This window comes from Anser brachyrhynchus (genome assembly GCF_964034855.1).
Source record: "Anser brachyrhynchus genome assembly, chromosome: 1".
In the NCBI taxonomy this organism is placed as follows: Eukaryota; Metazoa; Chordata; class Aves; order Anseriformes; family Anatidae; genus Anser; species Anser brachyrhynchus.
Genome location: NC_137694.1, coordinates 117,943,640 through 117,955,857, shown reverse-complemented (window position 1 = coordinate 117,955,857; position 12,218 = coordinate 117,943,640). Strand labels below are relative to the sequence as shown.

At 49.6% G+C, this 12,218-nt stretch overlaps 1 protein-coding gene across 1 annotated transcript in view; it reads left to right on the top strand.

Moving 5' to 3' along the window:
- The first annotated feature begins 6,665 nt into the window (after positions 1-6,665).
- The window catches only part of C2CD2 (C2 calcium dependent domain containing 2), a 39,747-nt gene continuing 34,194 nt past the window's right edge, over positions 6,666-12,218 (top strand). The window contains exons 1-2 of the mRNA XM_080577652.1: positions 6,666-7,208; positions 8,834-8,932. Of these exons, the coding sequence (XP_080433778.1) occupies positions 6,873-7,208; positions 8,834-8,932 (435 nt within the window). The 5' untranslated portion in view covers positions 6,666-6,872. The remainder of the gene's footprint in view (positions 7,209-8,833; positions 8,933-12,218) is intronic.

Genomic DNA, 12,218 nt, shown 5'->3' with positions numbered 1-12,218 from the left:
GTTTGACACCTTCCAACCCTTTTTGGCTGACAAGAAGCTGCATCCGTTCCTCTATGCTAGGAAGTCTATCAAATAGTTTAGGGGAAGAAAGATGTCCCAAAAGATTGATTAATAGTATTTCCCCTACAATATTGCATTAGAGGAAGTTCAGGTCCTTTTGGAACAAGCTTTGAAGTCTGCACATCCTGAGGATGTCACTAGGAGTCACAACTATACCTGTGGAGGTACGTTAGCAGTTTCTCCACCTCGCCACCTACACCTGTGGGTCCTAAAAAGAGAGGAATCTAAAACCAGAAAAGGATGTATAGAACAGTAAACACAGCTCTGTTGACCACCATCCCACTTACTTCTTCCTCAGATGGTTAGTCCTTGATTTCATGCACATCTCTTGCTCTGTGGGGCACCTGGCACGGAGTCTGGTTGCTGTCAGGGCTGACACAGCTGATCCTGTAAGGGGAAAGGTAAAGCCTTCCTCCTCTTCACTCATCAATCGACTGAGCAGCCAAATGCCACCAAAAGGAAACTTAAATTTGTTAGCTTGCATTCAGATTACTTGTTTCATCGGCAGAAATCTGATAGAAGCATGTCAGTGAATTTTTTAAAGATAGAAATGTGAAAAACAGCATGCTCACTATGAGTAAGTATGGAGGAAAATCATTGATAATAAAAAATGAGTTTTAAAGTACTAATACAGCTCAGAAGGGTTGGGAGAAGAATTACATTGAGCCTGAGATGTAATTAATTCTGCGGAGTTTGTGGAGATGATCCTAGAATTTATTATGTGCCTCTGACACTTTGTATGGGCACTAGGAGGAGCCAGAAACAAACAACTGCAACATCACATCCACCTGAAGAGCCCCACATGAATGCACCACATACAAGGTGAACCTCTCCCTCTATATGTATGTATGTGTGTCTGCATATAAAAATGTGTGTTTAAAGTTGGCTCTGTTTTGTGGCAATTTCTGAGTTTGGAGAAAAATTCTTTTTTAGTCAAAGGCATGTTATTTACGCTTTCGTCTAAAACCTGCCTTCTGCTCCAGTATTTATTCCTTCCACCAACCAGTATGTTTTCTGCCTGACAGCTGGGAGTGGAGAGACAATGTGCATCTCCTGATTCTTTAGTCTTTGCCTCCCTCTTGGGACTTCCAAGGAGGATGCCAGCTTGTCCCAATGGTTTCTGCAGCACAGACAGTTCTCTAAGAAAATACAAGGGGGTTAATTATGATTTAACACCTATTAAGATAACTTACAGTAAACGCAGTTGAACATGAAGTGAACTTATGACTGAGGAGTTAAAAGCTTTTTGCCTGTAGAATCAGAGAATCACAGAATATCCTGAGTTGGAAGGGACCCACAAGGATCATTTAAGTCCTGGCTCCCCACAGGACCACCCAAAAACCAGACCCTATGTCTGAGAGCCTTGTTCAAGCGCTTCTTGAACTCCAGCAGCTCGGTGCTGTGACCACTGCCCCGGGGAGCCTGTCCCAGTGCCCGACCACCCTCTGGGTGCAGAACCTTTCCCTAACCCCCAGCCTGACCCTCCCCTGTCCCAGCTCCACGCCGTTCCCTCGGGTCCTGTCGCTGTCCCCAGAGAGCAGAGCTCAGCGCCTGCCCCTCCGCTCCCCTCGTGAGGGAGCTGCAGGCCGCCATGAGGCCTCCCCTCGGCCTGCTCTGCTCTGGGCTGAGCAAACCAAGGGGCCTCAGCCGCTCCTCATGCGTCTTGCCCTCCAGACCCTTCATCATCTTCATAGCCCTCCTTTGGACACTCTCTAATAGTTTTATGTCCTTCTTGTATTGTGGTGCCCAGAACTGCACACAGTGCTCGAGATGAGGCCACACCAGCACGGAGCAGGGCAGGAGAACCCCTTCCGTTGCCCATGCCGTAACACCTTCCCCTCCCATCTGTCCCCTCCAGCAGGCCGCTCAAGCGCCACACACCGCGGCCTCTCCATGCCGGCCCCACCGACTGAGGCTTCCTGGCGCTCTCTGGTGGGGAGAATACCGCTGGCTCCAGCAGGTGAAAATAAAGGAGAAAAGAAGCAGCTCACGTCATGGTTTACTTTCTAAAAGCTCACGGTGCTTTACTGAACCCTAGTAAATATCTTTTTGAAGGGTTGTTGTAATAGACAACCAGTACTCTCAAACATACTTTTTCTTCTTTTATTGCATTGCCGGATACAAGTAGTAAAAGAAAGGATCAGCAATTCGAGACACGTGCCATTAACCTTTGTCTCTTTCACGAAGTCGTGACCACTCAGGAAGTGATTATTTACCCAGATATCGGAGGATGGGAAGAGTGCAACCCTACAGAGAAAAGAAAGTAGTTATAATACAACAAAATGTTAAGAGACTTCTAAGATTAATCACTAAAATACTGATATTTCGATGAATACAAACCGGACAGTACCATTATTTGTGTGTTTTTCCACGTTGTTGTTTTTTTCTTTGTCAGGATGTATTTTTGGTGTGTGAATAGTTTCAAAAGAAACTACAAGTATCCGAGGTGTACCAAGTTCATTCCAAGGTAGAACCGAAACATGGCATTATAGTTGTGCTTTATATCCAAATATATAACTTGAAATTAATTATGATCAGTCAAAATGAAACGGTGAGCACCTTGTTTTGAACCTTAGCCAATTTGTCAACAATCATATTTATGGGGCCTAGCTCTTTTTCAAGATTTTTGTTTTTAGGACCAAGCATGTGTATTAATAACATATGTAATAACAAAACTATAAGAGCAATTTCCTGGTCTAATGAAAAACTCAGCTCCTGGCAGTGTGCCCTCTTAAGCACTTAGGAGATGTAGACATTTGGGCAAAGAAGAACTAAATAACCTAAATGAAATGAAGTCTTTCTACTGATGTCACTATGCAAATATTACCTTTTTTTTTTTTTTTTTTTCCAACAAAGAAACAGAGATTGGTGCTTGGATAGATCGGATGTCTCCTGATTTTGCAAAAGAACCAAAAATAACAATAATTAGTCAAATTGAAAGTCCAGTGATGCCATCGCCTCATAGCATTTTTGTATGTAGTTGGACTCCTTTATTAAGAAGATATTCTCTGGTGGGAAGAGTTGTTCCTGACTGAGAACCTGCCCTGTGCTAGCCTCATTGCCCCGTGCTAGCTCCTAGTTATTAAAGCCTCTTTAGCAGCACCTCCTCTGGTCTCAGGCTGCTGACCAATTTCCAGCAAGGCTTCTTTGGGTATCCCACCTGGTCTCTGCTCCAGCCCTTTGCTCTCTTTCTCGGACAGACATTAAAGAGTAGGGGACAATATTTCTGGTATGTCAAGTCATGTGAGACAAGAAGGGTCACAGGTGCCAAATCTCAGCTAGAAGGGAGTTACAGAAAACAGACCAGAAAGTACAAGAAAGAGCAGGACAAAACGAAGGAATTCATCTTCTGGCTTTAGGATTGTTCCTCTCCCTGCCTCACAACCCCCGAGCAGACTTGCGAGGGTCAGCAGGTAGAAGGATGTGCCTGTTTCCTGCCGCTGGCACAGCAGGTAGAACCGTGGGAAAGAGGTTAAACTACTACATGTGAAAGGGATGGTGGTCCCCTCAAATACGGGATCAAGTAATGCGCTAAGAGGTCACGTTTCATGTGTGGAGATTTACAGGTCTGCCTCTGCCAGCAGAGCTGGCAGTGAAATACATGAAGTGTTTTCACCTCAGGCTGGCTGTTGGGCAAGTGAAATCTCATAAGGAAGACAGGGTTATAGCCATGTCACAGGTAAAGGCGGTATCCCACAGAATCCCAGGATGCTGGAAAAAAAAGCTCTGCTGGCCAGAGGGCAGTTTTGCCAAATAAGCTCCTCTTACACTTTTATACTGCCCTGATAAAACACGTGTTTTGGACTTCATGGTAGACTACATGTATGGATATATGGCTTTTTATGAATTATTTCTTTCTTTTTGTATGTGTAAAAAAAATACGCTGGAGCTCAGAGGCAGAGAATCAGTGGAAAAGGTCTGGATTGTTTTTATCTCTGTGCATGGTAATTGTATAAGTAATCATTTCATTGCAGTGATAGAACCTACTGCTTTTTTTTTTGTTGTTGTTGGTTGGTTTTGGTTTTGTTTTGGTTCTACTTACAGATTTAGAAATGTAACTGATGACATAACTATGATGTCATCTGACCCTTTTGCTTACATCTGTACCATGGGACTCGGGGTCACTTTCCAGGTCCTAGATTTGAGCTCTGCTGCGTCCCAGCCCAAGGCAGGACAGGACCCTGGCACACACCATTCCCCCATTTGCCTGTGCTAAGCCCTAACCACTGCTCCATCCACCTGCAACAGATCTGGACATTTCAGACAAACCATTGAGGTCCTAAAATTCTGCCCCCGTTCTGTCTGCAGGGGAACAAGAGCAACTCCAGAAGCTCAGATGTATGATGAATCTGGCAGCACTGGTTAACAAATGAGATATTTTATTGTTGTTCATCTGTCTGGGGCAGCTTTAACAGGAAACCATTCTAGTGTAGACTAGGTCATAGCAAGCTACAGGTCTGCAGTTTTCACCTTGCCTTTCTAACACAGCGAGTGAAACAGTTTACAACATTCATACTTCAAAGGACCAAAACTTGGAGGTGTGAGGGAACTGCAATGAATGATGTGTCTAAAACTCTTATTCCAGAATCCTTGTAAGATCAACTCTGTATCATTCTCTCTTACTTCACGTTATTTCAAGCTTGCTTTGCAGCCGTCACTGGTAGAGTGACATACTTGCTAAGTAAAAAGAAAGCTGAGATTGGGAAATACAAAGGTTCTTTAATAGAAATACAGTGGAGAGCCTAGCAGAAAAGTCAGAATCACACTTCCCAGCTTCAAAGAGCATGGAATTATGAACAACTAATTACTTTACTAATCTCATCCCCAGAGCTATACTTTGATGGGCAAGATCCTGGATGTTCAGGGAGGGCTATTCCAAGTTCACAAGTACATGAAAAGGGAAAGTAATTAAATATTAGCTGCCATTTATTTTTGCTATACTTTAAAAGTAAAAGCATAAAATATTTCTAGTAACAAAGTAGTTGATAGAATTCCAGAAAGGGAAACTGTTCTTAATATTTCAGTGTAATCTTTTACCCTTTCTTGTCATTTCATATTCAGTAATGAGTCTCATAACACTCGTGCCAGCTAAAACTGTCTAGATGGCATATGTGGGGAACTGAAACATGGGACAAGCTAAGGGTACATTTGTCTGTCACCATGCTGTGCTGCGTTAGAAATCCCTGAGCTATCTGCAGACCAGGTGGTACAGCACTGTGCAATATGAGCAAAGACACTGGGTTTGATCTTAAACTGAATGTCCCCAGCTAATAAATCTGATCTCTCAGCAGGGTCAATTAACCCACGTACGGTGCTATGCTAACATAGCAATCTAGCTCTGGTTGAATCTCTGGAGATCTCAGCAGCTTGCTCCTTGGTATCCTGTAGGTGCACTCTAAATCTCCTGCTGGAAGGCAGGCAGGCAGAAGGCAGCTGGTCAGTAAATGGAGCGTGGGGTTTCCCAGTGCACCAGCAACATGCCATCACGGCAAAGACCACCAAACGGTGTCCTGGGCTGCATTAGGAGGAATGTTACCAGCAGGCAGAGGGAGATGATCCTTCCTCACAATCAGCACCAGTGAGGCCAGTGGTAAGGTGGAGTGCTGGGTCCAGTTCTGTGCTCCCCAGTACAAGAGATGGGGACGTGTTGGAGATAGCCCAGACACAAGGATGATTAGGGGTCTGGAGCTCTTTCTTCTTATATGAAGAAAGAAGATGGACCCAGGCTCTTTGCAGTGGTGTCCAGCACCAGGACAAGAGGCAATGGACACACAAATGACATGAGTCTCCCTCTGAACACCAGGCAGCACTTCAGGAGCCCTGGCACAGGCTGCCCAGGGAGCTGTGGGGTCTCCTCCTTGGGGATCTCCAAAAGCCGCCTGGGCACGGCCCTGGGCAGCCTGCGCTGGGTGGCCCTGCTTGGGCAGGGCTTGGAGCAGGTGGCCTCCAGGGGTTCCTTCACCCATTTGATGACTGTAATGTACTCACTTCCCTTTTCTTTTTACCTTTGCTTCTAGCTGTGAATCAGCTTGAAAACGTCCAGCACACAAGCGTTTGCTGTGTGGTCTGCGAGCCCGCACAACTTCTGCACCTCAACATCTGCCATCCGCGGGCTCCCCCGCCAGGCACACCAGAGCCCTGGCGATCCCTCTGTGGCCCACGGCACACACTGAGAGATCTGGAATCCCAGTTTCCAGCTAAGAAAGGATATTTCTGCCCTTTAAAGCTACAGTGGCAACAGTCTAAACCTGGGTGGAGCAAGAAGTTGAAGCGACATTTCACTGCCAACCTCAGTGACTTCATCACGGGTTGTTTTAGGGCACGGATTGGGCAAAATACACATAGGTGAGAGGTTCCCTGGCTAGGAAGAGGTAAAGGCGGTCAGTGTGAGAGAGAGGGAGAGCAGGCAAAGCAATGCAGAACAAAACCGAGGACACGGCGATACGGCAGCACCCCGAAACCCCCAAAAAAGGGGGGAAACTCGCGTCCACCCCCACACACGAAGGAGGGGGAGGAATAAAACGCCTCGATGGCGGCAGCGGGGCCGCCCCGCCACACGGCCTGGGGCCGGGCCCGGCCTCCCCTCAGCGCCCCGGCGGCGGGGGCGGGCGCTGCCTGCGCCGAGGGCGGTGCCGGGCGGGTCCCGGGGCCGCCGCCGGACGCTCGGTGTTGGGGGGGGACGGGGACGGGGACGGGGACGCGATCGGGCTGCGGCTGCCGGTGCCCGGCCCCGCTGCAGCCGCCGCCGCCGCCTCCGTGCAGCGCCGTGGTGGCGGTGGGGGCCGGTATCGCGGCTCCCATTATGGTCAGCCATGGCGGGGCTGGCGGGCGGGCTGGCCGAGCTGCGCTGGTACGCGCTGGTCGCCCTCTTCGTGGCGGCGCTGGCCACGCTGGCCGTCTACCTGGTGCAGTACGCGCTGCTGGCCCTGCGCGGGGGGCGGCGGCGGACCCCGGAGCAGCAGCAGCAGCAGCAGCAGTCCCAGCAGCAGTCCCAGCAGCAGCAGCAGGCGCCCCCGCGGCCGCCGCGGGACGAGCTGCTGGAGGAGGGCGGCTCGGTGCTGGCCTGGGCGCTGTCGCTGGGCAGCTGGCGGCGGCAGTGGCGGAGGGCCTGGGTGGCGGCGCTGCGCGACGAGGCGGCGGCCAGGGCGGTGAGTGCCGGGGCCGCAGGTGAGGCGGGGGGGGACGGGACGGGACGGGACGGGGCGAAACGGAGGCCCGGGGCCGGGACAGGGCGCCCCGCGGACAGCCGTCCGTGTCCCCCCCCCCCCGCCGGGTGCATGCGGGGCTCCGGGGTGCCCGCCGTGCGGGGGGAGCCCCCGGCCGTGGCTGTGGCACCGGGGTGTTTTGGGGACGGGGTTTTTCTGGAGACCCTGGGGCGTCCACATCGAGGTTAGTCTGCCCTTAGCCCGCCTGGGTTAAGAAGCACAGAAGAATTTGGCTGCTCCTTCCCGTCCTGCCCTCCCGCTCGCTGAGGGCACCCCGCTCGGCGCCTTGTGGCCGTGCGTGCCCAGGCCCAAGGGGCAGCGAGGTCAGGGGAAGCCGCCACCGAATTCCCCAGTCCTGGGGACTGCGACCTGGCTGCGTCAGTGGAAAACGCTGGGGACGAGCAACCCAGTGCTGCTGTGTGCCGTAGCCTGAGAGAGAGCCTGCCTGCAGCCCTCCTGGCGCTGGCAGAGCACCGTCACGCCGGCCAGCGGCCCCACGGGGCTTTCTGTGCATGGTGGGGAAGGCTGGGGCAGGAGGAAGAGCCAGGCAACATGTGTGCGTGGAAGATAAGGAGAGCAGCGCGACGCTTCCCAGGCACGGCCGTGCGGAAGGAAAATACGGCGTCCTCCTGGATTGCACAGCACGGCTCGGAAAGGCTGGGCTAAGAAACGAGGGTTTGCTCGTGGAAGGGGAAAGCCGAGAGGATTTGGGAACAGGTGCTGGGAACCGAAACTAAGAGGCGAGCAGCAAGCGTCCTGTCCCCAGCTAGAGAGCGAAGCCACGAAGCCGGGCGCGCGCCCTCCCCGAGAGAGCAGCTGGAGCGGTTTCTTGCAATGAGTTCACCGCCTGGCACTGCAGCACCGTGCTGCTCCCCAGACAGCGCCAGCGCCGCGCAGCTCGTCAAATTCCTGCCTGTGCTGCTGCGCCGGCACAAAGCAACGCGGCAGCACCGGCCGCCCGGTATGCGCACCGCCTGGGGAATGCAATAGCTGGTGCCTCAGGAGCGTGACCTCACTGCCGAAACCTGCGCCTGCCGTCCTTCTCCTGCTGCGAACGCCGGGTACTTGTCAGCACTGCTGCTTCCACACACCAGCAAGGTCCGGGGAGGGGCTCATCCCTCACCTCTGCAAGCTGGTATTTGGGTTTTCTTAGTTTTGGTGTAGACTAGAGCAGCTGCATGAGCTCCTCCCCCCCAAAAAAAATATTATTTCTATTGCTAGGCCAAACCAAAAATGTTTTTGAAGCATAACTGGTTAATCCTTATCAGGAAGAGCAGTTTCACTGAGCTCTGTCGCTGCACATGGGGTTCACCCTGCAGCATGTTGTATACCTTCATATTCTGTACAGTGAAAGATGATTAGGCCTATATGTATGTCCTAAGTGTAGGTTTTCAGACTCTACCTTGTATTATGTAGTGAGCTGTCACACAATTAAAACACGTGAGTTTTGACATAGGTTTGCAGTTCTGTCTCTGGTTCTTCCAGGATCTTTACAGGCATGAATTTTCATCACTCATTTTCAGGTGATGGGTTTGTCACCTAATAATGCTTCTCTTCTTCTTTCTTAGGATTCACAGTTGCTGACATTTGAGGAAGATGACCCACAAGAACCACTTGAGCTAGCAGTTAAACAAGTTGTTAGTGTGGTAAAGTCAGCTCAAGAGAAGGTAAACTTCATTTTTTGTTTTGTTTCAGTTTACTTTTTAGCAAGAAGTATAACTTTTTGTGCGAGTGTTGGCAGGAGTTTGATTTCTCAGTACTTTGAGCATTTGACCTGATGAGTTTGTGGAGGCTGGTAAGGGACTGCCTCTCTAATGAGCCTGTGTAAACTCTTTGCGTTGATTCACTTCTTGTGCAAGTCATGAACAGCGTGCTCTAGGGCTTCTACCAAATGAACAATAACTAGAGTTATGCCAAGTTTATAGAAACACCTTTCGTCACCTCCTACAGCAGCCTTCTCCCACCCCCCCTGTCATTACGGTTCCCCATCCTATTGTTGACACGTGGGGTGGGGAATTCATGAAGAAGGAAAGGGACACTTCTCCTCTGGGACAGGAAAGCATCTTTGTCTGCCTCTTGCTTGCTGTTTGTGTGGCTGATTGCAGGTTTGCTTTGTGAGTCCCAGCCAGATAAGGATCAGTGGAGCAGGTGCAGAGTCCTCAGGGTGACATCCTGGCTACTGAATCCTATATTCAGTGAGGAAGGGATTGTTTGCTTCTTCCTCGCCCACCCCCCCAGCACCTACCAGGAAGTGTTTTTTCTCACACTTAGTGCACACAATATTAAAATAAGTCAGAACATGGCTCTTAAAATCGTGTACAGATGCCTTAAAAGGAAAAAACTGTTGTGTGCTTATTAGCAGGGATAGCTTTTGTATTTTCATCCTAGTTACTGTAACTACTAGTCAACATTAACTGGTGCTTCAGGCACCTGAATCAGTTTAGCTTAATACTTCTAGTTCTGCTTTGTTGTTTTGGTTTGCTTGTCTGATTTAAATGTTAAGCAGCTATACTATGATTCCTTTTAAAACTATGCATGCTTGTCTGTCTGATACTCAACTTAAAGTCACACCCTGATCAGTGGCAGCTGGGAATTGCCAGCATGTAAAGACATTTGTGCACTTGTTCTCTAGTCCTGGTTTAGTTTTTTGTTTGTTTTGTTTTGTTTTGTTTGTTTTTTCTTCCTTTCCCTACCAGTGCTTCCTGCCCCAGCAGTTAGGGCTAGTGAAATTAAAGCTCTCTCCCCCCTGTGGCAAGGTTGTGATGTCTCGGGAGCGTTGGTCCCACAGTGGCTCAAGACGGGTGAGCTGCTGTGGTGTTGCACAAAGCTGTGCTGTGGGGCTGTGCTCTTGCCCTCTTCTACCTGGGGCTTTGTGCCACTGCCTGCAGTCCCTTGGTCCTTGTCTGACCTTGGGTCGAGCCATTTCAGGATGCTAATGGAGCTGTTAATATTGCAACCAGCAATCTAATGGGGTTTCATAGCAGCTTGAAGCAATATAAGCACTTTTAAAAATGTATTGGATTAAGACAGTTTTGCTTATGTAAATTGGGTTGTTCTGAATTGTGCCAAAACCTGTTTCCATAATCTTGTGCATAGCTGCTAGAAAAATTGCTCTGAATTATTCGTGCTCCTTCAGTTAAGGTATAACCTGAATAATTTATTTGGATTTCAGTATGTAATAACCTTAGAATTGTACTTGGGTGCTACTTTCACTCCTTCACTAAATTTGTACCTTTCTCTAAACACCTCAGGAGTTTTCTCATGTGGTAATTCTCTTATGTACTCTTCAGGTAATACCAAAGGTCCAGAGTTTTGGAGTTTTTTATTTCTTTTTCCCCTGCTCTTCAAACCCTAAATCTTTGCAAGCATTACCAGAAAACACAACATGAAATTGAAATCTCTCTCGGCAGCCTGTCCAGACTCAGGCCTCTGATATGTGTTTGTAACTCACTACTGGTCTGACTGGCTCTGAATGTGGCTTGTGACCATATGCTGCTTGTTTATCAATGTTGTAGCGTCCCACAGAGCTCTGCACTTGCCTGGGGCATCAGCTGGCACAGGACTGCTTTCCTGTAACTGGTTCGGCATGCTGCTTTACTTGTGATCTGGGTAGCGAGAGCATATAGGAGCCTTGGTCAGCAGCCAGGGCTTGATTTATTGCACGTCGTTTCTGACTAGGTATTTTGAAGGCTTTGCGTCAGAGAGATTGTGGTCATCAAAGGAAACAGAGGAATGAGGGTGAGAGTTCAAAATCTGTAATCGTGGCATGCAGAGGTACAGCGATGGATCCCTGTGGCACACTTCTCTTTTGTGGCACATGGTTTTGTCCTCTTGAATGGCCGTGGAGCGCACCAGGGGATGATCCTGCGTGGTGCTGGGTGCGAGCCTCACGCCTGGCAAGGCTTGCCTGCACTCACGCCGAATCAATACGGGATTGCCAGACAGGCTGTAACTGTTATATTACTGCTGACAGCCCTGTTTATGAGCAGGACGCGCTCCGACACGTGCTGTCCTTAGCTGCATACAACTGTCCTTGCCTTGAAGGAGCTTGAGGCTGTAAAAGCGGCGTGTGTTGGCCGATGCGAACGCTGTCAGGGAAGCTTCTGGCTGTGAACTTGGCAATCGCCGCTGCAATCGTGACGGAGCTGCTCCGTGGAGGAAGGTTACACCGCGCTGCTTCTTGACAAAGCCTCTATTTATACGTAGCCGTCGCTCCAGATTTGGGCCAGAGCCTAAATATATAGAATGAAGAGGCCTGTTTTCATTGTGTGGTGTTGGCTGTTTTGTTTCAATAAAGTAAACATTAGCAATATTCTCAGCTAATTCTGCCAGCCTTTCCATTACTGCAGCCTATTTCCAGAGGCTTTGAACTTCCCAGAAACAATAAAAGGCTCCAGAGAAGACAATTCTCTTGTTGCGAGCTTGGCACGGAAGGATTTGGGCAGAGCGAACTTCCAAGTCTGTTCCCTAACCATTAAACTGGAGCAGAAATCCCCTTCTTTTCATGCTTAAACAGAGCAGAGAGATGCCTTCAGAGGGCCCACTGCTCACTTTTCCTTTCACAAGTGGTTCATGAGAAGTTGCTATACAAGGAACGACTGCATCGCATCGCATCAGGCAATAGCAAACAGAAAAGCTAACGGGAAGCCTTCATATGATGAATCTCGCTGGGATAAGTCTTGGAGAGAAAGGAGGGCTACTCTGCAGGCTGACAAATAGGCCTCGTTCAACCACGCTGCTGTTGCAGCTTCATCCTCGTCTCCCTTCGCTTCCAGCTGGCAGCCCATGCTGGCTGGCATCGTGCCGGGGCTCACCCAGCTCCACTCGCTCCAAAGCAAGCGAAGGCATTGCGAAGCAACGGCTGTTTTCCACCGCAGGAGAGGCTGGTTTCTGATTGTGAATGCTGCGCCATTACCTGGGATTCATCCCTGGTTGTGTACACGTGTTTATCGA